Source organism: Sapajus apella, unplaced genomic scaffold, assembly GCF_009761245.1.
Source record: "Sapajus apella isolate SASKATOON/1434 unplaced genomic scaffold, GSC_monkey_1.0 scaffold77, whole genome shotgun sequence".
Lineage (NCBI taxonomy): Eukaryota > Metazoa > Chordata > Mammalia > Primates > Cebidae > Sapajus > Sapajus apella.
Window position 1 is genome coordinate 3756724 of NW_022437017.1, and position 24699 is coordinate 3781422.

The 24699-nt window shown below is 47.9% G+C and overlaps 1 protein-coding gene and 1 long non-coding RNA gene across 12 annotated transcripts in view; one reads left to right on the plus strand and one right to left on the minus strand.

Moving 5' to 3' along the window:
* Positions 1–24188: 24188 nt before the first annotated feature.
* CD209 (CD209 molecule) overlaps positions 24189–24699 on the plus strand; it is a 19139-nt gene continuing 18628 nt past the window's right edge. For 3 of the 11 annotated variants that reach the window (XM_032251978.1, XM_032251972.1, XM_032251977.1), the window contains exons 1-2: positions 24194–24306; positions 24407–24466. In XM_032251978.1, the coding sequence (XP_032107869.1) occupies positions 24261–24306; positions 24407–24466 (106 nt within the window). In that variant the 5' untranslated portion in view covers positions 24194–24260. Of the gene's footprint in view, positions 24307–24406; positions 24467–24699 lie in introns of all 11 variants that reach the window. The other 8 variants (XM_032251974.1, XM_032251975.1, XM_032251973.1 and 5 more) reach the window with 6 other exon arrangements.
* The window catches only part of LOC116532653, a 14132-nt gene continuing 13673 nt past the window's right edge, over positions 24241–24699 (minus strand). The window contains exon 3 of the long non-coding RNA XR_004260926.1: positions 24241–24312. This is a non-coding gene — a long non-coding RNA (uncharacterized LOC116532653). The remainder of the gene's footprint in view (positions 24313–24699) is intronic.

The window sequence follows — 24699 nt, forward strand, 5'->3', positions numbered from 1 at the left end:
TGGCTGGGCTGTTCTCAAACTCCTGACCTCAAGTGATCCACTCACCTTGGTCTCCCAAAGTGCTGGGATTACAGGCGTGAGCCACCCTGCCCCGCCAGGTTTGCTCATTTCTCTCACATTGAGTCTTAGCCCCTCCTGGTACTGCTGGCCTGCAGATCTCCCAGAAGGAGAATTGGCTCCTGGGTCAGCCGTTGCCGCAGCTCTGAAGCCTGCATTTCCTGGTGGTGCAGATGAGCCGAGTCTCAGGCCCTGGCACAGTGAGACTTCCAGGAACACAGGTTGGCTTTTCTCCTCTTAGGGAAAAAAAAAAAAACCTCTTTTCGTCCTCTAGGTGTCACCAAACTTCCTGAAAAAAGGACTGAGTGTGGTAGTGCTTGGTCCCAGTTACTGGGGAGGCTGAGGTGGGAGGACCGCTTGAGCCCATGAGTTTGAATCCAGACTGGGCAATATACTGACCCTCCTTTTTCTTTTCTTTTCTTTCTTTCTTTTTTTTGGAGATGGAGTCTTGCTCTGTAGCCCAGGCTGGAGTGCAATGGTGCGATCTTGGCTTACTGCAACCTCCGCCTCCCAGGTTCAAGCGATTCTGCTGCCTCAGCCTCCCAAGTAGCTGGGCTACAGGTGCGCACCACCACACCCAGCTAATTTTTTTGTATTTTTGGTAGAGACAGGGTTTCACCCTGTTGCCCAGGCTGGTTTTGAACTCCTGAGCTCAGGCAATCTGCCTGCCTCAGCCTCCCAAAGTGTTAGGATTACAGGCGTGAACCACGATGCCTGACCTGACACTCCCCTTTCTACAAAATGAAATAAAGAAAAAAAGAAAAGAAAAAGAGTTGTCGGCTGGGCGTGGTGGCTCACGTCTGTAATCCAAGCACTTTGGAGGCCAAGGTGGGCGGATCACCTGAGGTCGGGAATTCAAGACCAGCCTGACCAACATGGTGAAACCCCGTTGTTATTAAAAAAAAAAAAAAGAAAAAAAAAAGAAAGAAAAAGAGTTGTCAGGCTGAGTGCAGTGGCCTGTAATCCCAGCACTTTGGGAGGCCGAGGTGAGTGCATCACTTGAGGTCAGGAGTTTGAGACCAGCCTGGGCAACATGGTGAAACCCTGTCTCTACTGAAAAATACAAAATTAGCTGGGCATGGCGGCACACGCCTTTAATCCCAGCTACTCAGGAGGCTGAGGCACAAGAATCCCTTGAACCTGGGAGGTGGAGGTTGCAATAAGCTCAGATTGTGCCACTGCACTCCAGCCTGGGTGACAGAGTGAGACTCCACCTCAATATAAATAAATAAATAAATAAATCCAAACAAAAAGAAGAGCTCACCAGAGCCAGGAGTCTGGATCCATTTCTAAAGCCTTTATTGATGCTCCCCCAGGTTGTAAAGAGAGCTTTGCAGGAAGTACCATTTTCCCCTTTAGGGGAAAGTGCAGGAAGACCAAAGAGCTCCATTCCTCAGTTGCCTGACCTTGGCTAGGAGGAGAGGTGGGGTCAGACCACTGGGATCCAGTGTGGGTAACACCCCCCATGGGCACCAAGGAAGGAGAACTGTGCAGACCCCAGGCACAATTAGTGCCTGAAGTATAACTCACTGCTTACTTACATCTAGCTTATATATATAATCATACTTACTCCCATATACTCTTTCTCTGTAATCATATAACGGATGTAGTCGGAGCTGTACTGACACATTTAGTGCTGATTTATAGAATCCTTCCATATAACCATATAGTAGTTTGTAGTAGGAGGAATGCTGAGAGCAGTCACAGAGCAGAAGCAGTACATGGGAAAACAGGCAGACCAGGACAAGAACCAAAGACCCAGGCGGTGGCGTCCCTGCCTGAAAGGGCAGACGCTGTATGGCAGGCTTGGAGCAAGAGCCTCTCCTGATAAAGGAGTTGTAGCACCTTGCATCCAGTTCCTGTGGAAAGTGGGCCTCAGGCCTGAGATCCTGGAAGTAACCGAGGGAGAAGAACCCCTCTGTGTGACCAGTCACGGTGGCTGTACACCCTGTCAGTCTTTTCTCACTTCTGTGCTAGCTCAAATCATCCTCCCATAAATATCTTAAGAGAAGAGCACAAGTCTGTCAGCTCCCACTGCACTGGCTTACAGTATCCTTCTATTAGAAATCCTTTGAAGTCTCCAGCCCCCAGGTAAGAAGTGTTGTGCATGACACCTGTTGCACACAGCCCACCTCCTCACCTCGGTGACCTAATGGGGGTGGACCCCTTTTCTGTACAGGACCCTCTACTACTGCGCACGGTACGGCCCCCTACTCTCTGCCCAGGTGACATAATGGGGTGGCCCCCTCGCTTGTGACTCATGTGATTATGTATGCCCTATCACTAAGCCTATAGAGGATGTCCTCACTTATGACCCTTCCCCCTGCTTGTACCTAATAAATACAGACGCTTCTGGGTGTTCAGGGTCTCACCTATCTCTGCTCATTTGTGGCGTGGTCCCCCGAGTCCAGATGCTCTTCACCAGTTCTTCAGTGTTCTGTCTCTTTAATTCTTAGATCCTGCACTTCAGCACAGCATAAGGGACACCCCACGACCCTGTGGGGCCAACAGCCCTACATCCAGAAATGGAGATTTTTGGAGCCAGTGAAGGCTGGGTTAGGTTAGGTCTGCATGAGGTCAGAGCAGAGGTGCAGGCACTGGGCAGGGCTGATTGGTTCTCAGTAGTGGTGGGAGGGGAAAAGAAAATCCCTGGCATTGGGTTCCAGGAGCCGGAATAGTGGATAGCATCCCACTGGGCACTGGGCATGGCTCTGGGGTACTGGGTGGGGTCCGTAGCCACGCCTCTTCTCACAGATCCAGCCAGCCTTCTCATCACATGGCAGGTTGTGCTCAGAATCATGACACAGTCCTCACGCCCCCAAGATTCACGGGGTTCCCCCTGTAACCAGTGGCTGCAGCAGTTGAATGGGGTGTTGCTGGGAATCTAGGCTGAGGATGAACCCGAGGTTCTGCCTTCCTTCCCAGGCTGTAGCCTGTTTATTGCTTGGGTCTACCCTAGACAACTCAAGTGTCTAACCTGAGCATACATCTGGGATATAACTTACTAACCCTCAGAATTTAATCCAGTGGCAGTTCCTAGGGTCCAGCCTGCCCATCCCTAAGCATGGAGCCCTAGCCAAGTGGTCTCTGAGATCTGGCCAAAGCATGTCTTTTTTTTTTAGATGGAGTTTCACTCATTGCCCAGGCTGGAGTACAATAGTGCGATCTCGGTTCACAGCAACCTCCACCTCCCGGTTCAAGCGATTCTCCTGCCTCAGCCTCCCAAGTAGCTGGGATTACATGCATAAATCACCATGCCCAGCTAAGCTTGTATTTTCAGTAGAAATGGGGTTTCTCCATTTTGGTCAGGTTGGTCTTGAACTCCCGACTTCAGGTGATCCGCCCACCTTGGCCTCCCAAAGTGCTGGGATTACAGGCCTGAGCTCCCTCGCCCAGCCTTTTTTTTTTTTTTTTGGAGACGTAGTCTTGTTCTGTCGCCCAGGTTGGAGTGCAGTGGCGCGGTCTCGGCTCACTGCAATCTCTGCCTCCCGGGTTCAAGCGATTCTCGTGCCTCAGCCTCCTGGGTTAGCTGGGATTGCAGGCGTACCCCCACCACACCGGCTAATTTTTTGTACTTTTAGTAGAGACGGGTTTCACCACGTTGACCACGCTGGTCTTGAACTCCTGACCTCAGGTGATCTGCCCGCCTCGGCCTCAAAGCACGTCTAGAGTCTAATCTGTGGCCCCCAGGTTTCACCAGGAGCCCTTCGCCTACCTGAAGCTGAGTGGGACTCAGTGGGACCGGTAGCCCTGAACCTTGCGCAGGTGTTGCATGGCCCTGAGGCTGATCCAGTATTCCAGGCCGCTAGTGTGACGACTCAGGAAGACCTAGAAAGGAGACACCTGAGCCTGCCCAGTCCGCTCCGCCCTGTCCCCTCTCGCCCCGCCCCACCGCCCGGCCACGCCCCCTCGGGTGAACGCCCTCTCCCTCTGCGCACCGGCTCCTCCAGGCCGTGTCACCAGGTGTGCGCTGACATCGGCGCAGTGGTGCTGCGCCTCTGCCCACGTGGTCTTCGGCACAGAGAAATAGCAGGAGTCCCCCGAAGGGCATCCACGACGTGCGGCACGGCTCACAGGAGCCCGCGGGGTGGCAAGGGTAAGAGAGGTCGAGTGTTTCCAGGGAGAGCACACCGAGAGGATGCAAGGGTTAGGGGTTTGGCCCCACGGGGCCAGGGGTGGAACCACAGGACCAGACCAAGGTCAAAGAGGGGGGCCGGCGAGGCATACGGGCAGAGTTCACTTACGTCCCTACAGCCCCGCCTTGCCAACCCCACCCGGTCTGGCTCACTGTGCTGGAACCTCACGGCCTCCAGCGCCCGTAGCAGTTCAGTGCGGACGTTCTCGCGGTCCCTGCCGGCTTCAGCCAAGCCCTGGGTCACTGCGGGGCCAAGGGAGCGGGGATTTTGGCTAGGGTCAAGGTCAGGAGCAGGGTCATAACTAGCTAAAGGTCAGGACCCCTGTCCGTGGTCATTGTACCCTGGGGTGCCAAGGTTCAGGATAGCACAGGGTCAAGGGCGGTTACAACCAGGCAGGGTCCAGCTGTGGCCGGCGCTAGGAGTCGGAGTCAAGGTCAGAATTCAGCGTCAGGGTCAGGACGGAGTGCATGATAGGGGTCGGGTGTCGGCACCCAGGATAGGGTAGGGACTCGGGGGCGCGGCCAGGGCTCAGGGCTGGGGTTGCGTCCGGCCCTCACCGCGCTCACGCAGTTCCCGCAGGGCGCTCTCCTGCTCCATCAGCTTCGCCTGCGCCTCCCCAAGCTCCGCGCGCTTGGTCTGCAGCTTGCCTGCGTCCCCGAGCCTGGGAGCCGCGGGGAGAGAGGGGCCAGGGCGGCGAGGATGTGGCGGGACTTTGGAGACCACCGCGCCCCGCCCCACGCGCCGCAGGCCCCATCCCCGGTCCCCCTTCCATTCCGGTCACAAGCCTCCGCCTCTGCGCCCACAGCCTCGGCCGCGCCCCCTCACAGCAGCTGTGGCAGGCTCCGACCTCGTCCTTCAGGGCACTCAGCGCCGCCGTCTGCTTGGAGGCTGAAACGACCCCTGCCCCAAAACGCACGCCCGCCGGGGCACTTGGGAGGACTCAGGGGACCCCCTTCCCCACCCCGGGGCCAGCCTCAAGGACCATAGGGCCCCCACGCACCCGAGGCTCCATCTCCCGGGTCTCAGGCTCCTGTAGGAGCCTCTCTCTCTTCTCACTCCGCCTCTCCGCCTCCCAGGTTCAAGCAATTCTTCTGCCTCAGCTTCCCGAGTAGCTGGAATTACAGGTGCGTGTCATCACACTTGGCTAATTTTTGTATTTTTAGTAGAGATCGTGTTTCACCATGTAGGACAGGCTGGTCTTGAACTCCTGACCTCAGGTGATCCACCCTCCTTGACCTCCCAAAGTGCTGGGATTACAGGTGTGAGTCACCGCACCCAGCCTACAAGCCCCAATTTTATTTTACCAACCCTGAAAAGAGTACAGTGATGGGGCTTCTTTCAAAGAAACACTGTGATAAACAAACGAAGTTATGTATGTCTACCTAGCACCATCTTGGGCTCATCAAAAACTCTCAATATTCATGCATTCTTTCAACAAACATTGAATACCTGTCATGTGCCAGGTATTTTAAAATAATATTATCGTCTACATAGAAGAATAAATGTAAACGTTGCAACTAAGAAAAAGATTGCACAGAGTGATCATATTACTAAAATTAATAGAAACAACAAACTAGAAAGTTAATGGAAAATAAAGCCTCTAAAATAGCTACTCAAATTACTGTGTATCTAAGAATCGGGTCAGGTGTGGTGGCTGACACCTGTAATCTTGGCTCTTTGAGAGGCTGAGGCAGGTAGATTGCTTGAGCCCAAGAGTTCAAGACCAGCCTGGGCAACATGGTGAGACCCTCCTCTCTACAAAAAATACAAAAGGTAGTCAGATGTAGTGGCATGTGCCTGTGGTCCCAGCTACTCTGAAGACAGGTGGGAGAATCACTTGAGCCCAGGAGGTCTAGGCTCCAGGCTGCAGTGAGCTATGATTGTGCCACTGCACTCCAGCCTGAATGACAGAGCAAGATTCTGTCTCAAAAACAAACAAACAAGAAACAGTATAAGACATTTGCAGAGAAAAAAATTAAATTTAATTAGATAATACTATAAAAAGGATTTAGATAAAGATCGCTAATGTTTCCAGATGTCAGAAGAATTAACATAATAGCACGCCTGTGATCCCAGCACTTTGAGAAGCCAAGGTGGGTGGATCACCTGAGGTCAGGAGTTCTAGACTAGACTGGCCAACATGGTGAAACCCCATCTTTACTAAAAATACAAAAAATTAGCCAGGTGTGGTAGGTGCTTGTAATCTCAGCTACTCAGGAGACTGAGGCAGGAGAATCACTTGAATCGGGACAGGGAGTTTGCAGTGTACTGAGATCAAGCTACTGCACTCCGGCCTGAGTGACAGAGCCAGATTCTGTCTAAAAAAAAAAAACAAAACCAAAAACCAAAAACTGAATAAAAGTATTAATTCTTCCCAATGTAATCTACAAATTTACTACAAACTAAGTAGAAATTCCAGCTCAATTTCTTTGAAGGCCTTAACAAACTTATTTAAAATTTATGTGGAAGAATAAATTTTTATGAATTGTAAGGCACTTTAGGGGAAAAAAGTTAATATAAAAAGACTCGCCCTACCAGATTGTAAACCATATTATGATAAAACATTAGTTTAAAAATTGTATGGTGTTGGTGTAGAAAGAGGCAACCAGATTAAATGGAAAGAATATAATATGAGGGGATTGTGTAGAACAAGATATTGGGAAAACTTATATGGAGAAAAAACTCCTCCTTTACAGCAGCATCTCAGAGCTCACAACAAAAGACAAAACTGTCAGCTAATTAAAGAAAAAGTAGGCACTTGTCTTTGTGGCTTAGAGATGAGAAAAACTTTTTGAAGTTGATCCCATAGCAAAGGAGAAGAAAAGACACATTTGACTACATCAAAATTAAGAATCTCTGTAAAACCAAGGACATAGCAGATAGAATTAACAGGTGAGTGGCAGATGGGGGAAGATAATTGCTGCTTATAAATTTAAAAAAGCAATTTGTTCCAGGAATATGCAAAAATACTTCTGCAAGTTTTTTTGTTTTTTGTTTTGTTTTGTTTTTTTAAAGACAGCCAAGCGTGGTGGCTCATGCCTGTATTCCCAGTACATTGGGAGGCCGAGGCGTGTGGATCACTTGAGGTCAGGAGTTTGAGATCAGCCTCGCCAACATGATGAAATCTCATCTCTACTGAAAATACAACAATTAGCCAGGTATGGTGGGACACACTTGTAATCCCAGCTACTCAGGAGGCTGAGGCTGGAGAATCACTTGAACTTGGGAGGAGGAGGTTGCAAATAGCTAAGATTGTGCCACTGCACTCCAGCCCAGGTGACAGAGCAAGATTGTCTCAAAAAACAAAAACAAAAACACAACAACCCCCCTCCACAAAAATCAATAAATCAATAGAAAAATTGGCCAGGGGAATGAAGAGACAATTCATAGAAGAAGCCAAAGATTGAGCACATATTTGAGGAAAGCTTAATGTCTGCTTAATTGTAGAAAAAGTAATGAGGTACCACCTTATACCAATTAAAATGGCAACCATTAAAAAGGCGCACAGTATTAAGTGTTGGTGAAGATGTGAGGAAGTGGGAACTGTTGCTCACTGCCGGTAGAAGTATAAACTAGTCCAGTAATTTGAAAAACAATCTGGGCCAGGCACGGTGGCTCACGCCCGTAATCCTAGCACTTTGGGAGGCTGAGGTGGGTGGATCACCTGAGGTCAGGAGTTCAAGACCAGCCTGGCCATCATGGTGAAACCCCATCTTTAAAAAAAAAAAAAAAAGAAAGAAAAACAATCTGGAAGTATGTAGTGAAATACAGGTGGCATATGGCCTCTGATATTTTTAAAAGAGATGCTTTTAAGAGAAGATTTCCCCAAGGGCATTTATAAGGATTATTCCCTCTCAAAGAAACGACAGCAATAACAACAACAACAATAAATTAAAAAGAAGCCCAGGCACAGTAGCTCACATCTGTGAATCCCAGCACTTTGGAAGGTCAAGGTGAGAGGATTGCCTCTTCAGCCTACGCAACATAGGGAGAGCCCGTCTCTACAAAAAATACAAACATTAGCTGACTGTGGTGGTGCACATCTGTAGTTCCAGCTACTCGGGAGGCTGAAGCGGGAGGATTTGAGCCTGGGGTGTTGGGGCTGCAGTGAGCCAGGACCGTGCCATTCCACCCCAGCCCAGGCAACAGAGCAAGACCTTGACTAAAAAAAGAGAGACAAATAAATAAAGAAAATCTATAACCATTGAAAGCAAGAGTCAAAGTTGACTAGTTTGAAGCCGTGGTCACGTATCTAGGAAGTTCTAGAGACTTAACTTCTGGAGTAATTAGAGCTCTCTGCAAGATTTGTCTATTAAAGGAGCAGCTTTCTGAGGTTGAAGTAATGAGTATTTGCAAACACAGGAGAAAACAAACCCTCTTCGCAGTGCAGGAACAACTTTTAAACATGAAAGAATCGTCATAAGAATACGGTAAAGCTCTTAGGCTTAACTAAGATCTGAATAAAGAAACACAGAATGAGTGCCCCCACAACACTCAGCATTTCAGAAAGGCTATTTCTTCCAAACTTAACATAAAAATCGAAAGCTGTAGTGAAGTCCTATCATTTGTGTAGCATCAGCACCATTCTGAATATCAGGGACTCTCCTTCCAAAAGCAGGGCTTAGTCACCCTTGACACAGTTTCCAGTTCCCCACCTGCTCCCAGTTCCTCAATGTGGTCAATCCAGATATCTGCTTTGTCCAGCTTCCCCTGATGACCACTTGTCTGTGGGGCAGCTGGACACAGCCTATTGCTTGGCTCTGCAGACCCCCCGGACACTCCCCATTCACATCTTGCACAGACTGCAGACATGTTGCAGTGATTCCCTGTCAATCACAGCATGACCTCCTGACACTCATCCCTGCTCTCATTAAAGCCACCAATTAAAACTCCCTGAGGGAAAGCTGTTTGGATAACACCCTGGACGCAATAATGGCATTGTCACACTGGTTGCTCCCCATCTGTCTCCCTGCAAAAGCTCTCCCTGGCCTGTGTGTTTGTGGCCTCTGGAAGTGCCATACCCTCCCCAGGACCCAAATAATACAATCTTTATTTCCACCTCATGTCTCTCCTAATCATTCAAGGGGTTTCCTCCATTCTAAAAAGTAAAACAAATGATCATCCCAATAAAAATCCTAAATAGGCCCTTCCTTCCTTCTTTCTTTCCCTCCCTCCCTCCTTTCTTTCTTTCTTTCTTCTTTTTTTTCTTGTTTCTTTGTCTCTCTTCTTTCTCTCTTCTCTCTCTCTCTCTCTCTCTCTCTCTCCTCTCTCTCTCTCTCTCTCTCCTGTCTCTCTCTCTCTGTCTCTCTTTCTTTCTTTCTGTCTCTCTTTCTCTCTTGTTGCCCAGGCTGGAGTGCCGTGATCTCAGCTCACTGCGACCTCTGCCTCCTGGGTTCAAGTGAGTCTCCTGCCTCAGTCTCCCAAGTAGCTGTGATTACAGGCATGCACCACCACGCCCAGCTAATTTTTTGTATTTTTAGTAGAGAAGGGGGTTTCACCATGTTGGTTAGGCTGGTGTCAAACTCCAGACCTTCTGACTCACCTGCCTCCACCTCCCAAAGTGCTGGTATTATAGGCGTGAGCCACTGTGCCTGGCCCTAAATAGAATTTTTCAATAGAGGTTTTTAAAAATTGTGGCAAACTTTCCAAACTAAAACATCACCTCTGTGAAACACTAAGTTCCTATTCCTGTTTCTCCCCAGTCCCTGGTAATTCCCATTCTACTTTCTTTCATTATAAGTTTCTCTGGGTAGCTCATAGAAGTGGAATCCTAAAGAGTAGAATCCTAAATAGGTTTTTAGAGTCTTTTTTCAAATGTTTTACTTTGCAGTTGTTTTAGATTTACAGATGAGTTACAGAGCCTTCTCTATATCCTTTGCTCTGCTTCCTTTAATGTGAACATCTTTTTTTTTTTTTTTTTTTGTGGTGGAGTCTCGCTTTGTCTCCCAGGCTGGAGTGCAGTGGCGCCATCTCAGCTCACTGCAACCTCCACGTCCTGGGTTCAAGTGATTCTCCTGCTTCAGCCTCCAGAGTAGCTGGGACTACAGGCACGTGCCACCACGCCCAGCTAATCTTTTTTGTATTTTTAGTAGAGACGGGGTTTCATCGTGTTAGCCAGGATGATCTTGATCTCCTGACCTTGTGACCTGCCCACCTCGGCCTCCCAAAGTGCTAGGATTACAAGCATGAGCCACCATGCCTGGCCAGGTGTCTTTTTTCTGTGGCAAAATCCCATCCAGGAACCCACATCCTGAGTCAATGACTCAGTTCACCAGAGCGGTTGTAACTGAGCACCACTGGCTGGGCAGAGGGGGCTTAAATAACAGAAATTCATTCTCTGCCAGTTCTAGGGGCTGGAAGTCCAGGATCAGTATGTCGGCAGGGTTGCTCTCTTCTGGGCTGTGGGTGAAGGATCTACCACAGGCGTCTCTTCTTGGTTTATGTCTGGTCCCCTCCTCCCTGTGTCCTCAACTGTCTTCCCTCTGGGTACATCTGTGGCTGTATTTCCCCATTTTAGAAGGACATCCGTCACAGGTCAGGCAGAGTGTCTCATGCCTGTAATCCCAGTACTTTGGGAGGCTGAGGTGGCAGGATCACTTGAGGTCAAGAGATCAAGATCAACATGTACTAACGATGCAAAAATTAGCTGGGGGTGGTGGCAGGCGCCTGTAATCCCAGCTACTCGGGAGGCTGATATAGGAGAATCGCTTGAACCTGGGAGATGGAGGTTGCAGTGAACTGAGATCGAGCCACTGCACTCCAGTCTGGGAGCCAGAGCATGACTCTGTCTCAGAAATAAACAAAAACAAAAAAAGGACACTAGTTATATTGGGTTAGAACTCATTCTCGCCGGGCGAGGTGGCTCAAGCCTGTAATCCCAGCACTTTGGGAGGCCGAGGCGGGTGGATCATGAGGTCAAGAAATCGAGACCATCCTGGTCAATATGGTGAAACCCCATCTCTACTAGAAATACAAAACATTAGCTGGGCATGGTGGCGCGTGCCTATAGTCCCAGCTACTCAGGAGGTTGAGGCAGGAGAATTGCCTGAACCCAGGAGGCAGAGGTTGCAGTGAGCTGAGGTCACGCCATTGCACTCCAGCCTGGGTAACAAGAGCGAAACTCCATCTCAAAACAAACAAACAAACAAAAAAAGAACTCATTCTCATAACCTCATTTTAACTTAGTCATCTCTGTGAAGACCCTATTTTCAGTTACAAGTACATTTTGAGGTACCAGGGGTTAGAACTTCACCATATGAAATTGTTGGGGGACACGATTCAGCTCATGTCACTCATCACATCTCCTTCATCTCCTGCAAATGCCAACCGGTTTCTTGTCTTTCACGATACTGACAGATTTAAAGAGTGTTCATCAGGCATTTGTGTTGAATGATCTTTGACTTGGATTTTTCTAGTGTTTTCGAATGATTAGAGGGAAATTGTTAGTTTGGAGTTAATAATATCACAGGCCAGGTGCAGTGATACCATACCTCAGTGATTCCATACCTCTGCCTCCTGGGTTCAAGCGATCCTCATGCCTCAGCCTCCCAAGTAGCCAGTACCACAGACGCATGCCACCACACCCAGCTAATTTTTGTATTTTTGGTAGAGTTGGGGTTTCGCCATGCTGGCCAGGCTGGTCTCAAACTCCTGACCTCAATCATGCCTGTAATCCCAGCACTTTGGGAGGCCGAGGCAGATGGATCATCTGAGGTCAGGAGTTCGAGACCAGCCTGCCCAACGTGGTGAAACCTCGTCCCTACTAAAAATACAAAAATTAACCAGGATTTGGTGGTGCATGCCTGTAATCTCAGGTGTTCAGGAGGCTGAGGCCAGAGAATCACTTGAACCTGGGAGGTGAAGGCTGCAGTGAACTGACATCAAGCCACTGTACTGAGCTTGAGTGACAGAGGGACTCCATCTCAAAAAAAAAAAGACTATCACAAAGGTTAGGCGCCTTTCTAGTCATATCCTACGGGGGTGGGGGTGTGATATCCATGTGAACATGCCTTTTTATTGACAGTGCTAGCCTTGGTTAAGTTGGTATCTGCCAGCTTTCTCCACTATAGTCACTCTTTTTGTTCTTCCATACTCTCTTCCATGCCTCAACAGGGTGGACACAACTCCCAAGGGGAAGAAAACTGTTTCTTTGAGAGTCAAAAAGAATCTCCGCTCTCACCAGGTCTTGGCGCTCTCCAAAGCTCAGCCCTTCCCAACAAAATCTTATGCGTTTTTGGGGTGCAATTGGGGAAAATGTCTCAATCTGAGACATTCAAGGAATTCTCCTGCCTCAGCCTCCTGAGTAGCTGGGCTTACAGCGGCCTGCCACCAGACTCAGCTACTTTTTGTATTTTTAGTAGAGTCAGGGTTTCACGGTGTTGGCCAGGCTGGTCTCAAACTCCTGACCTCAGGTGATCCACCTGCTTCAGCCTCCCAAAGTGCTGGGATTACAGGCGCAAGCTACCACGCCTGGCCCAACACCAGGTTTTTATAGAGAGAAAAGTTTATGCAAGGCAGCCAAGCAAGGAGACTGGAGTCTTGTTCAACTCTGTCTCTCTGAGCCGCGGGCTGGGGAAGATTTTATACACAGACGGTAGTGAGGTATAACCTGATAGGATCATGCAGTGAGGTGATGTGGGAGGCTTGGCCTAATTGGATCATGCCACGGGGTGATGCCAGGGCTCAGTCTGATTGGATCATGGTTCATGCCACGTGGTGTTCACTTTTTAACTCAGTCCCCCTTCCTTAGTCTAAGCACATAGGTTCCGCCCATAGTTGGCTGCTTGGTTCATCTGAGCATGACCAGTGTACATAACTTGCATCCTGGGGATCTAAGGCAACTGAAAAGCAACTCCACCTTTTGTTGTTGTTGTTGATGTTTTGGTGTTGAGACATAGTCTTGCTCTGTTGCCAGGCTGGAGTGCAGTGGCACAATCTTGGCTCACTGCAACCTCCACCTCCTGGGTTCAAGTGATTATCCTGCCTCAGCCTCCCGAGTAGCTGGGACTACAGGGGCGCGCCACCATGCCCAGCTAATTTTTGTATTTTTAGTAGAGACGGGGTGTCACCATATTGGCCAGGATGGTCTTGATCTCCTGACCTCATGAACTGCCCCCCTTGGCCTCCCAAAGTGGTGGGATTACAGGCGTGAGCCACCGTGCCCGGCCCAGCTCGCCATTTTATTACACAGAGTTGAACCAGATTGTGCTGGATTTGCAGTTACAACATTTACCACTTTATTATAAATGGTACAGCTCAGAAACAGCCAAATGGAAGCCATGTATAGGACAAAGAAAGATGTGGGGGTAGAAGGGGTTGTATGGAGCCTCCAAGCCCTCCCTCTCCGGGTGCCATTGGTTGACTGGCAGAATTAATTCCCTGGTGCTTCTGGCCTGCAAGATGAGCTCCTTCAACCAGCAAATCCCCAGTCAAAGGGGTGCATGGGGTGTAGATGGAAGTCAAGCAGATCGTAGTTTGCATGGATGAGATAAACCCCCAGGGGACATGGCAGCTACACATGGCAATCCAAATACTCTAATCTCCAAAAGGAAGACAGAGTAGATTCATGGAATGCACAAGCCTACCCGCTAAATGCATCCCACACCAGGTCACTTCTAAAGCTCCAAGGATGGTCCAGGAACACAAGCTCTACGCCAGGGGAACTTGGAGGCATCAGGAAAGAATGAGACCCAGGCTCCTAGGAGATGAAAAATGGGACAGAGAATCATCTCAGGGCATGTGTGAAGGTCCAAGGGCAGAGAGAAGGAACGCTGGCTTACACGTGGGTGAAGTTCTGCTATACCGCAATGGGGGTTGAGGCTAGGAGGAAAACAATGCTTCATCTCTGAAGCAGGCTGTGGGCTTCCTGCAGATCCAGAATTTGACAACATTACATCAGTCGTTGTTCCAGCCACTGCTGCTGAATTCTGCACAGTCTTAATTCCCGAGATTGTTGGGCTTGCCACTGTTCCAGTACCGCTGGAAGCTGCAAAGCCCCTGCGGAATGTTAACCTCTGCCCTGCCCAGTAGAGGAGCCACATTTCTACCTTCTGTAATTGTGATGCTTTAACATCTGCCCTGTGTGTGTATGCTGGATATGCACTGCCCTCCACACCTCGAATATGCTTGAGTCAGGTTGCCTTGAGTTCCTGCCTCCCTCACTGCACCCCAGCCTCGGGAGGACTCCTACTGAGGGTGTGATTTCAAATACAAACCAACCAGTCTGGAGACTACACCCCCGACCACCGATCGGCCTCTTGTACTCCCAGCCACTATCCTTCCGCCCTAATCACCCCAAGGCCAGGTGTCAGACAGCTAAGGGCAGCTTCTATGCCCAGAGCCCACAAAATGCTTCAGATCTGCCTCGTCTTAAGCCTGCTTGCCTGGCCTTGCCCTTCTTTCCCATAGAAACCGTAATAAAGGCTCTGGCCCACAGTCCCTCCCTGACTCTGCCTTGTGACAGACCCTAGTACTTCCCCAGATGGACCCCTGTCATGAAGTATGGACTCTCTGGGGACCTGTGCATATGAGAAGCTATTCACCATGTCGATTATCTCCTGAGCTGGTGGGCTTACTGGCCCTCAGACTTCCTATTAATACACTATTTTAACACACCCACCCATGGGGCAAGCTCCTCCTGCAGCTCTGCTGGTGGAATTCTAGGCACCTTTTATCCTGTCTGGAAGTGGGTATGAAGACCACCTCCCTGAACTCAGTAAAAACCCCAAACTCTTAGTCCTACATGGTCAGGGAGTTGGGGAGGATCCCCAAGGAAAGCTCAAGTCAGAGCTGCAGGACCCCAGCCTGTCTTCCTGAGGGACAGTAGATTTAAGGACTTAAGGAGTGAGGATCTAAGGGTGGAAATAAAAGCTGTGGTCCCCAGGGGTCCTGAACTTTTGGGGACAGCAGGAAAACATGAGTGACTCCAGGGAACCAAGGGTCTCACTATGTCACACAGACTGGAGTGCAGTGGCACCATCTTGGCTCACTGCAACCTCTGCCTCCTGGGTTCAAGCAATTCCCCTGCCTCAGCCTTCCAAATAGCTGAGATTACAGACACTCACCACCACACCCAGTTAATTTTTGTATTTTTAGTGGAGATGGGGTTTCAACATGTTGGTCAGGCTGGTCTTGAACTCCTCAGCCTCCCACAGTGCTGGTATTACAGGCGTGAGATAACTGCTTGTTTATTTAATGCCTATGATAGGCACATGTCCGACAACATTGTAAACTTATTTATTTAGCTTTCCTGCCCTGCAGTAGATCATGTGACCTCCAGTTTACAGATGGGGGAAACTGAGGCACAGTGAGATTAGGAAACTAACCCAAGGTCACACAGCTGGTAAATGGTGGAGCTGAGATTCGAATCCAGGCAGTTTGCCTCCACACTCCACCTAGCTAACCAAAGAGGGTCCAATATCATCTAGAGCAAAATAAAAGATTTATAGTAACTTTAGTCAGAATATCCCAAATTGGAACAACCCATGTGGCCTCCAGCAGGTGAATGAAAACCAATATCATGGCATAGTCAGAGTGGAATTCTATACAGTAATGAAAAAGCAGAGTACTAATACGTGCAACAATGTGGATGACTCTCACAAGAGTTAAGAAACCGAGACAGAATGAATACATTTTGTAAGATTTTGAGTTCACATGAGTTTACAGAATAGGCAGAAGAACTAACCTTTGATGGAACTCAAGTTCGGTGCTCTCTGGAAGGGTTGGGTGTAAAATGGGGTGGAAGGAAGTTTTCTGCTGACAACGTTCCCTATTTTGATCTGAGAAGTGGCTGCGTGCATGAATTTATGTGTCAAAATTTCTTTTCTTTCTTTTTTGAGTCAGTCTCACTCTGTCACCCAGGCTGGAGTGCAGTGGCATGATCTCAGCTCACTGCAACCTCCACCTCCCAGGTTCAAGTGATTCTTCTGCCTCAACCTCCTGAGTAGCTGTGACTACAGGCATGTGCCACCATATCTGGCTAATTTTTGTATTTTATTTATTTATTTATTTATTTATTGGAGATAGAGTCTTGTCATGTTGCCCAGGTTAGAGTGCAGTGGTGAAACCTTGGCTCACTGCAACCTCCACCTTCCAGGTTCAGGCGATTCTCCAGCCTCAGCCTCCTGAGCAGCTGGGATTACAGGTGTGTTCCACCATACCTGGCTAATTTTTTTTTTTTTTTTTTTGTATTTTTAGTAGAGATGGGGTTTCACCATGTTGGCTGGGCTGGTCTCGAACTTCTGACCTCAAGTGATCCATCTGCCTCGGCCTCCCAAAATGCTAGGATTACAGGTGTGAACCATCATGCCTTGTCCATATGTCAAAATCCTTTGAACTATATATTTAAGGCTTGTGTACTGTATAGTGAAAGTGTTATGTATCAATTTAAAATGGGAAATACACAGGCAGTTCACGATGGCTGACTAGAGGCATCTGTCACTCATGTCTTCCCCAAAGAATTAAATTGTGGGTAGATAATTATGCTTTGAATAGAGCAACTAAGAGAGAACACTAGAATTCAGCAGAGAAGTGATAGGAAACATCTGTGGCCTGGAGGGAGGAAAGCAAGGCAGCTGGCCCAGCCTGGATCAGCTGGGAGCACCGAGGGACTTCCCAGCACAGGAACAGGGTAAGTGAGAGATCTCCAGCAGTCCACATTCCCACCATGAACTCCTGAAATCCTAGCTGTGGAATTGAGCTGAGAGCTCCTCAACCCTCATGGGCCTTGAGACCAGTATAAGGTGCTGCTTGGAGTTCATGTGACAACATTACTCTCGAGAGGGAGCTGACACTGGGTTCCCCACATCCCCCAAGGCACAAGCAGTTGCAGTATGGTGCCATTTGGAGAACCCAGCCCCCACCAGACTACATCCTGGCCTGGGACCCAACTGCCCCTGCATCTCCATGTCCCTGAGTCCGACGGACATCCCCTCATATCTATGCAGAACACTGCCGCAGTGCCACAGTGGCTGGACCTAGGAAATAGCAGGGTCCCAGCACTGCAGCCCACACAGTGTCGAACAGGCCATGCAGCACAGTGGGGAGCCTGTCCCCAGGCCAGAGACAGGCAAAGCACGTGCTCCCCAGAACCTGAGGGACACCTTCCTGAGGCTGCTGCCATTGGCAGCAAACTCCCGCCCCTAGCAGCAGGGCCACCTTGCACCTGCTCAGACCATGAGAAAAGGCTCTTCCCATCCACCATCACGGCAGCCACCACCACCCAAGCACTCTGCCTTTCCCTGCCTGTCACAGCCTGCATGCATGAACACCACTGGGGGTCCTGAGGATGGGCCTTCATGGCCTGGCACTGTCCTCCAAGTGCCCAAGCACACTTGGAGGGGATTGCTCTGCCTCATCACCCTAGGCACATGCATGTACCATCAGGAGGCCTAACAACAGGCCAAGAATAGGTGGGCATGGTGGCTCACATCTGTAATCCAGTACCTTGGTAGGCTGAGGTGGGTGGATCACCTGAGGTCAGGAGTTTGAGACCAACCTGACCAACATGTTGAAACCCCATCTGTACTAAAATACAAAATTAGCTGGGTGTGGTGGTGCATGCCTGTAATCTCAACTACTTGGGAGGCTGAAGCAGGAGAATCGCTTGAACCCAGGAGGCTCAGTGAGCTGAGATCATGCCATTGCTCTCCAGCCTGGGTCAAAAGGTGAAACTCCATCTCAAAAAACAGCCCAGCACAACTGCCACCAGTACCCAAGCATGCGCTCTGAAGACCTGGGGTTCATCCCACCTTGTCCACCACTATTGTCCTCTGTGTATACCTCTCAGGGGCCCAGGCCCAGGTACACCCAGCCTGCTGCTGCCACCACTGGGACCCAAGGAATGGCCCAACTGGCAATCCTATCCCCAGCAAAGCCTCACTGCAGCCTGTGCTAACAACTGCAGCCTAAGACACTGAGGAATTTACAGATACCACTCGTGGTGTTTATAGTTAAAGAAACTATACAGAGACTACACTGCTACATGTACCCAGTCAAAGCTAAAGCGACTTACCCAACTAACACCACAGATACATCAACAGGAAAAAGTCTTTCCCTATGAAAGCCAATCCAAAAAACTGGAAGAAGCAACTGCTATACCACATACGTAGATATCAATGTAAGAACACAAGAAACATGAAAAGCAAGGAAATATGACACCTTCAAAGGAACACAATAATTCTCCAGTAACAGATTCTAATGAAAAAGAAATTTGTGAAATTGCCTGAAGAATAATTCAAAATAATAATCTTAAGGAAGCTCAGTTAAATACATGAGATCACAGATAAACAATACAAAGAATACCCAAGGGTGGTGATGCACGCCTGTAATCCTCACCAAGCAAGAGGGTCCCTTGAGCCCAGGAGTTCTAGGCCAGCCAGAGCAACATAGTGAGATCCCATCTCAAAAATGAAAAATACAAAGAAATCAGGAAAAAAATTCAGAATATGAATGAGAAATTCACCAGAGAAATGGAAATCATAAAAAGGAACCAAACAGAAATCCTGAAACTGAAGAATTCAATGAGTGAAATAAAAAATATAGTTGAGAGCAGGCCAGGCATGGTGGCACATGCCTGTAATCCCAGCACTTTGGGAGGGTGAGGCAAGTGGATCACCTGAGGTCAGGAATTGGAGACCAGACTGACCAACATGGAGAAACCCTGTCTCTACTAAAATTACAAAAAATTAGCCAGGAGTGGTGGTACATGCCTGTAATTCCAGCTACTCAGGAGGCTGAGGCAGGAGAATCACTTGAACTCTGGAGGTGGGGGTTGCGGTGAGCCGAGATCACACCATTGAACTCCAACCTGGGCACAAGAGTGAAATTCCATCTCAAAAAAAAATACATACGCACACACACACACACACACACCCCTACAAAAATAGATTAGATGAAGCAGAAGAAAGAATTCCAGAACTTGAAGACAGGCCTTTTGAAATAATCTAGTCAGACAAAAACAGAAAGAGAATAAAGCATAAAAAGAATGAATAAAACCTATATGATATACGGGACATTATAAAGTGACCAAATATTTAAATTTTGGGTGTATCAGAGGGAAAAGGCATAGAACACCTATTGAACAAAATAACTGAAAAAAAAAAACAATAACTGAAAACTTCTCAAGCCTAGGAAGAGATTTAGACATCCAAATATAGGATGCTCAGAGAATTCCAAATAGATACAAGCCAAAAAGACTTCTCTAAGGCATATTATAGTCAAACTGTCAAAAATCAAAGACAAAGAAATAATGCTAAAAACAGCCAGAGAAAAGCATCTAGTCACATACAAGAAACCCCCTATCAGACTAACAATAGACTTCACAGCAGAAAACTTAAAGGCCAGGAGAGAATGGGATGATATATTCAGAGCGCTGAAAGAAAAAAGCTGTCAGGCAAGAATATTATATTAGTTCATTCTCGTGCTGCTGTACAAATACATGGAAATTAAACAATATGCTCTTGAACAACCACTGGCTCAGTGAAGACCTTAAGAAATAAATTAAAAAATTTCTTGAAACAAATCAAACTGGAAACAGAGCATACCAAAACCTATGGGATACAACAAAAGTAATGCTAAAAAAAAGTTTATAGCAATAAATGCCTACATCAGAGCCAGGCACAGTGGCTCATGCTTGTAATCCCTTTGGGAGGCTAAGGTGGGAGGATTGCTTGAGCTCAGGAGTTCAAGACCAGCCTAGGCAACATAGCAAGACCCCATCTTAAAAACAAAAAAATGGAAAGCAAACAAAATGCCTACATCAAAAAAGTAGAAAGATTTCAAATAAATAACCTAGGACTACACCTCAAGGAACTAGAAATGTGAAACCAAACCCAAAATTAGATGGAAGGAAATAACACATATCACAATAGAACTAAATGAAATAAAGACAAACACACACACACACACACACACACACACACTCACACACAAAGGATCAATGACATGAAAAGTTGTTTTTTTTTTTTTGAAAGATAACCAAAATGGAAAAACCACTATCTAGACTAACCAAGAAAAAAAGAGAAAAGCCCCAAATAAACAAAATTGGAAACATAAAGGAGATAAACCACAGAAATGCACAGAAAAAGAATCATCAGAGACTATTATGAACAACTATATCCTAACCAAATTAGAAGCCCTAGAGGAAATGGATAAATCCCTGGACGTCTCACAGCCAAGGGTTCTGTCTTAAACAACTGTCCACATACAGTTCACCAGGAGTCATAGCAAAAACTGTAAACAAGAGTGGGAACAGCGGCTCATGCCTGTAGTCCCAGCACTTTGGGATGCCGAGGGAGGTGGATCACTTGAGGTCAGGGGTTTGAGAGCAGCCTGGTAAACATGGGAAAACTGCCAGACGTGTTGACTTGAACCCAGGAGGCAAAGGTTGCAGTGAGTTGAGATCATGCCACTGCACTCCAGCCTGGGTGACAGAGCGAGACTCTGTCTCAAAACAAACAAACGAAAACAAAAAAACTAAAACTGTAAACAAAATCCTGATACATTTCAGGATAAAATAGAATAATAAAATGGCTGATGGAAAAATAAAATGACATTAGAGGAAAAAGGACCAAGAAAAGGGGTGCTAAGAACGAAGTTGGTCAGATGTGCTATGGGAGACTTTGAAATGACTAGCCAAAAGTCTTATTTCCTGGCTCACCCAATATTGTGGAGTGGGGGCAGAGTGGACACTCACCTGTCTACCAGAGCCAGAATGGTACACTGACTGGTCTCCAACTTGGGGCTTCCTCCAAGGCCAGGTCCCCAGGTTTCCCAGCTTGGGCCAACTCAGCTGTCACAGGGGACCAGTGTGGGGACCAGAAACCTACTGGCCTGCTGGTCAAAGTGGAGAGTGCCACATTACATGATGGTGCTATGGCTGCAGGTTCATCTGCTCAGCTCCATTGCCTGCGAGGGAAGATGATAGTTCCTAAAAGAGTCCTTGACTAGCGTTACGGCTCTGCAGTTTTGATCACCGTAGTGCTGATGGCTCTCTTGCTGTCTCTCATTATTTGCTGCCTCTCTGTCTCACCAATCATCATCCTGCTGACTGCTCATCACCACCTCATATGGTTTGGCTGTGTCCCTACCCAAATCTCATCTTGAATATTAGCTCCCATAAAGGGACTCAGTGGGGGATATTTGAATCATGGGGGTGGTTTCCTCCATACTGTTCTCAGGGTAGAGAATAAATCTCACGAGACCTGACAGTTTCCTCCCCCCCCCCCCCCTCCCCCCCCCTCCCCTCCCCTCCCCTCCCCTCCTCCTCCCCCTTCTCCCTTCCCCCTCCCCCCTCCTCTCCCTTCCTTCCTCCTTTATTTCTTTCTCTCTCTCTTTCCTTCCTTCCTTTCTTCTTCTTCTTTCCTTCTTTTTTCTTCCTTCCTTCCTTCCTTCCTTCCTTCCTTCCTTCCTTCCTTCCTTCCTTTCTTTCCTTTTCTTTTTTTAAGACAGAGTTTCCCCTTATTGCCCAGGCTGGAGTGCAATGTCACGATTTCAGCTCACTGAAACCTCCGCCTCCTGGGTTCAAGCAATTCTCCTGCCTCAGCCTCCCAAGTAGCTGGGATTACAGGCATGTGCCAGCACACCCAGCTAACGTTTTGTATTTTTAGTAGAGATGGGGTTTCTCCATGTTGGTCAGGCTGGTCTCAAATTCCCGACCTCAGGTGATCCACCTACCTTGGCCTCCCAAAGTGCTGGCTGACCTGAAGGTTTTATAAGGGGAAACCCCTTTCACCTGCCTCTCTCATTCCCTCTTGTCTGCTGCCATGTAAGACTTACCTTTTGCCTTCCACCATGACTGTGAGGCCTCCCTATGTCAAACTGTGAGTCCATTAAACCTCTTTTTCTTATAAAGTGCCCAGTGTCAAGTATGTCTTTATCAGCAGTGTGAAAACATACTAATACACCACCTGTCTGTCTTTCTTTGATTGCCACCTCTCCATCACTCTCCAATCACCACCTCTCTGTCCCATTGACCACCAATCACCAACTGCCACCTCTTTCTGCCTTACCAGTTGCCATCTTGCTGTCTTGCCATCTCTTGCTCATTCACCTCTCTGCCCATCACCAGTTGCCATAGACTCTGCTGTCTGTCTAATTCTGCAGTGATCACCACTGTCTCACCATCTCACTGCCAATTACCGCCAGTAGTGCTGCATCAGTCACTGCCTCTTGCTCATCGTCTTTATCCCTTCATGGTCGCCAAATGTGGCAGGACAGGTGAACCCAAAATTGGGATTTAGCCTGGGAGGGTTCTTGGCTTCACTCAAGAAGAATTCAAGGGTGAGCCAGTGATGTCAGACAGAGATTTTTTATTTAATGGTATTGCTCCTTGTGAAGCAAGGCTAACTCTTAGGCAGTGCACCCAGAGTCAACAACATACAAGCTTTTGGCAATTGTGTTTATACTCATGTCAACCCACTTTCAGTTATATGTCAATTAAGGAGTGGGTCCATGCAAATTGAGGGACAGTTTCTTTAGAAGTTTCTAGGAAAAAGGCAGCGACTTTCAGGTTGTTTCCAGGGAAAGAGGTGGTAACTTCTGGGTAATTGCCATGGCATTGGTAAATCGTCATGGCACTGATGGGAGCATCCTATGCCAGTGAGCAATGAGGCAGCCAGGGATCACTTTTGTTGCCATCTGCTGGTTCCTGCTGGTTTCTTCACATCACTCATCTGGACCAGATTCTGTATGGTCTGCAGGGTTGTGACTAGAAAACACATTTGCCTGTCCCCTACCTCATTACCATGCAAAATGTTACCATTAGGAGAAACTGGATTCACATTAGGGATCCCTAGGTTAGGGATTAACGTATGGGAAATCTCTTTCCTACATTTGCAACTTTTCTATAAATCCAAAATTATTCTAAAATAAAAAATTTAAAAAATACAAAGTAAAAATCAGATCAAAACCACTATATGATTATGATGCACATATGTATTTTCTGTCTTTAAATTGAGATTTAACACATATGTGGTTAAAGGCATAGCTCTATGATCAAAATATAGAACATTTCCAGAATACAGACACTCCCTTGTCAACCCCGACCTGCTCCTTCCAGATAATTCCCATTTTGAGTCTCCTTCAAAGGTTTGTTCTGCCTGCTCTCAAAATTCATATAAAATCAAATCTTAGAGTATGTACTCACTCTGTCTGGGTCCTTTCACTGTTTTGTGAGATTCATATACGTTATTAAATGTATCAGTACTTTGCTTTTTTATTGCTGTATAGTATTCCAATCTCTGAATATGCCATTACATTTTTTATCATTCACCTACTGGTGGGCACAGAGGTTGTTCCAATTTCAGATTATTCTAAATAAAGCTGCTATGAATCTTTTCTTTCCTCTTTGATACTATTTCAGTCTTTGGTTAAAAGTGTGCACTGTGGAGGCAGACTGTCTGGGTTAAAGTCTCGATTCCACCATTTACCAGCAGTGTGACCTTGGGCAAGTTATCTAGCCTTGCAGTGCCTCCTCAGTTTCCCCATCTGCGCAATGGAGGTCGTATGATCTACTGAACAGCAGGAAGATTAAATGAATGAGTTTATAAAGCTGTTGGAAAAGTACCTGACTATCCTAGGCATTAAATAAGCAATTACGATTTGGCCCCAACTCCCAAAGTCAGCAGGAATCCCCAAAAATGAAGACAGCAGCAGCCCAAGGCAGGAAAGCCAGGAGGTCACAAGGGACAGTGCTTCCAGGAACTGGGGGTGCTACCTGCCCACGCTTGTCCTAGGTGGAGGGGGTATAACAAATTAGCTTTCTCTTAGAATTTATCAGATTTCATTAAAAGCATCCTACTGCTCAGCCATGCCATGAGTGGATGGGCCCTTCTCCCTGTCAACCAGAGACCATCTCCCATCCCCTCCCCAAAATTCTTGAATGATCCGGCCCATCTCATGTCCTGACCCCTTCCACTAGCCTTTTGGGTGATAGGTCCCTACCCGACTTCCTGTTTTTCTTCCTGTGGGAGAGTAGATTTAGGAAGTCAAGATCACAGGGTGGGAAATAAAAGCTGTGGTCCCCAGCAGTTCTGGACACTGGGGGACACTGGGGGACTCTGGGGCAACATGAGTGACTCCCAGGAGCCAAGATTACAGAAGATGGGCTTCCTGGGTGAGGCTGGGTTGGGACACTGGGATTCTGGGAAGTGGGAAGTGATGGTCAGCCCTGGTCTCAGCCTGCCTAGGCTCTGAGTTCATGTCTATCCATTCAGAGGAGGAACAGCTGAGAGGCCTTGGATTCCGACAGACTCGAGTCTACAAGAGCTTAACAGGTAGAGAGGAGTTAGCAGGCAGGGAGGAGAGAACAGAGACTCCCGGACTCCTGGGTCCTGGGAATGTGGGGCTTGGGGCCTGAATTCCTGGTCCCTGGGAAGGTGGAGGCTGGGGCCAAGGCTCCTGGGTTCTGGTGAGATAGAAGTTGGAGACTGGGTTCCAGGGTCCTGGAAAGGTGAGGGCAGGGGCCTGGACTCCTGGGTCCTGGGGAGGTGGGGGCTTGGGCCTGGAC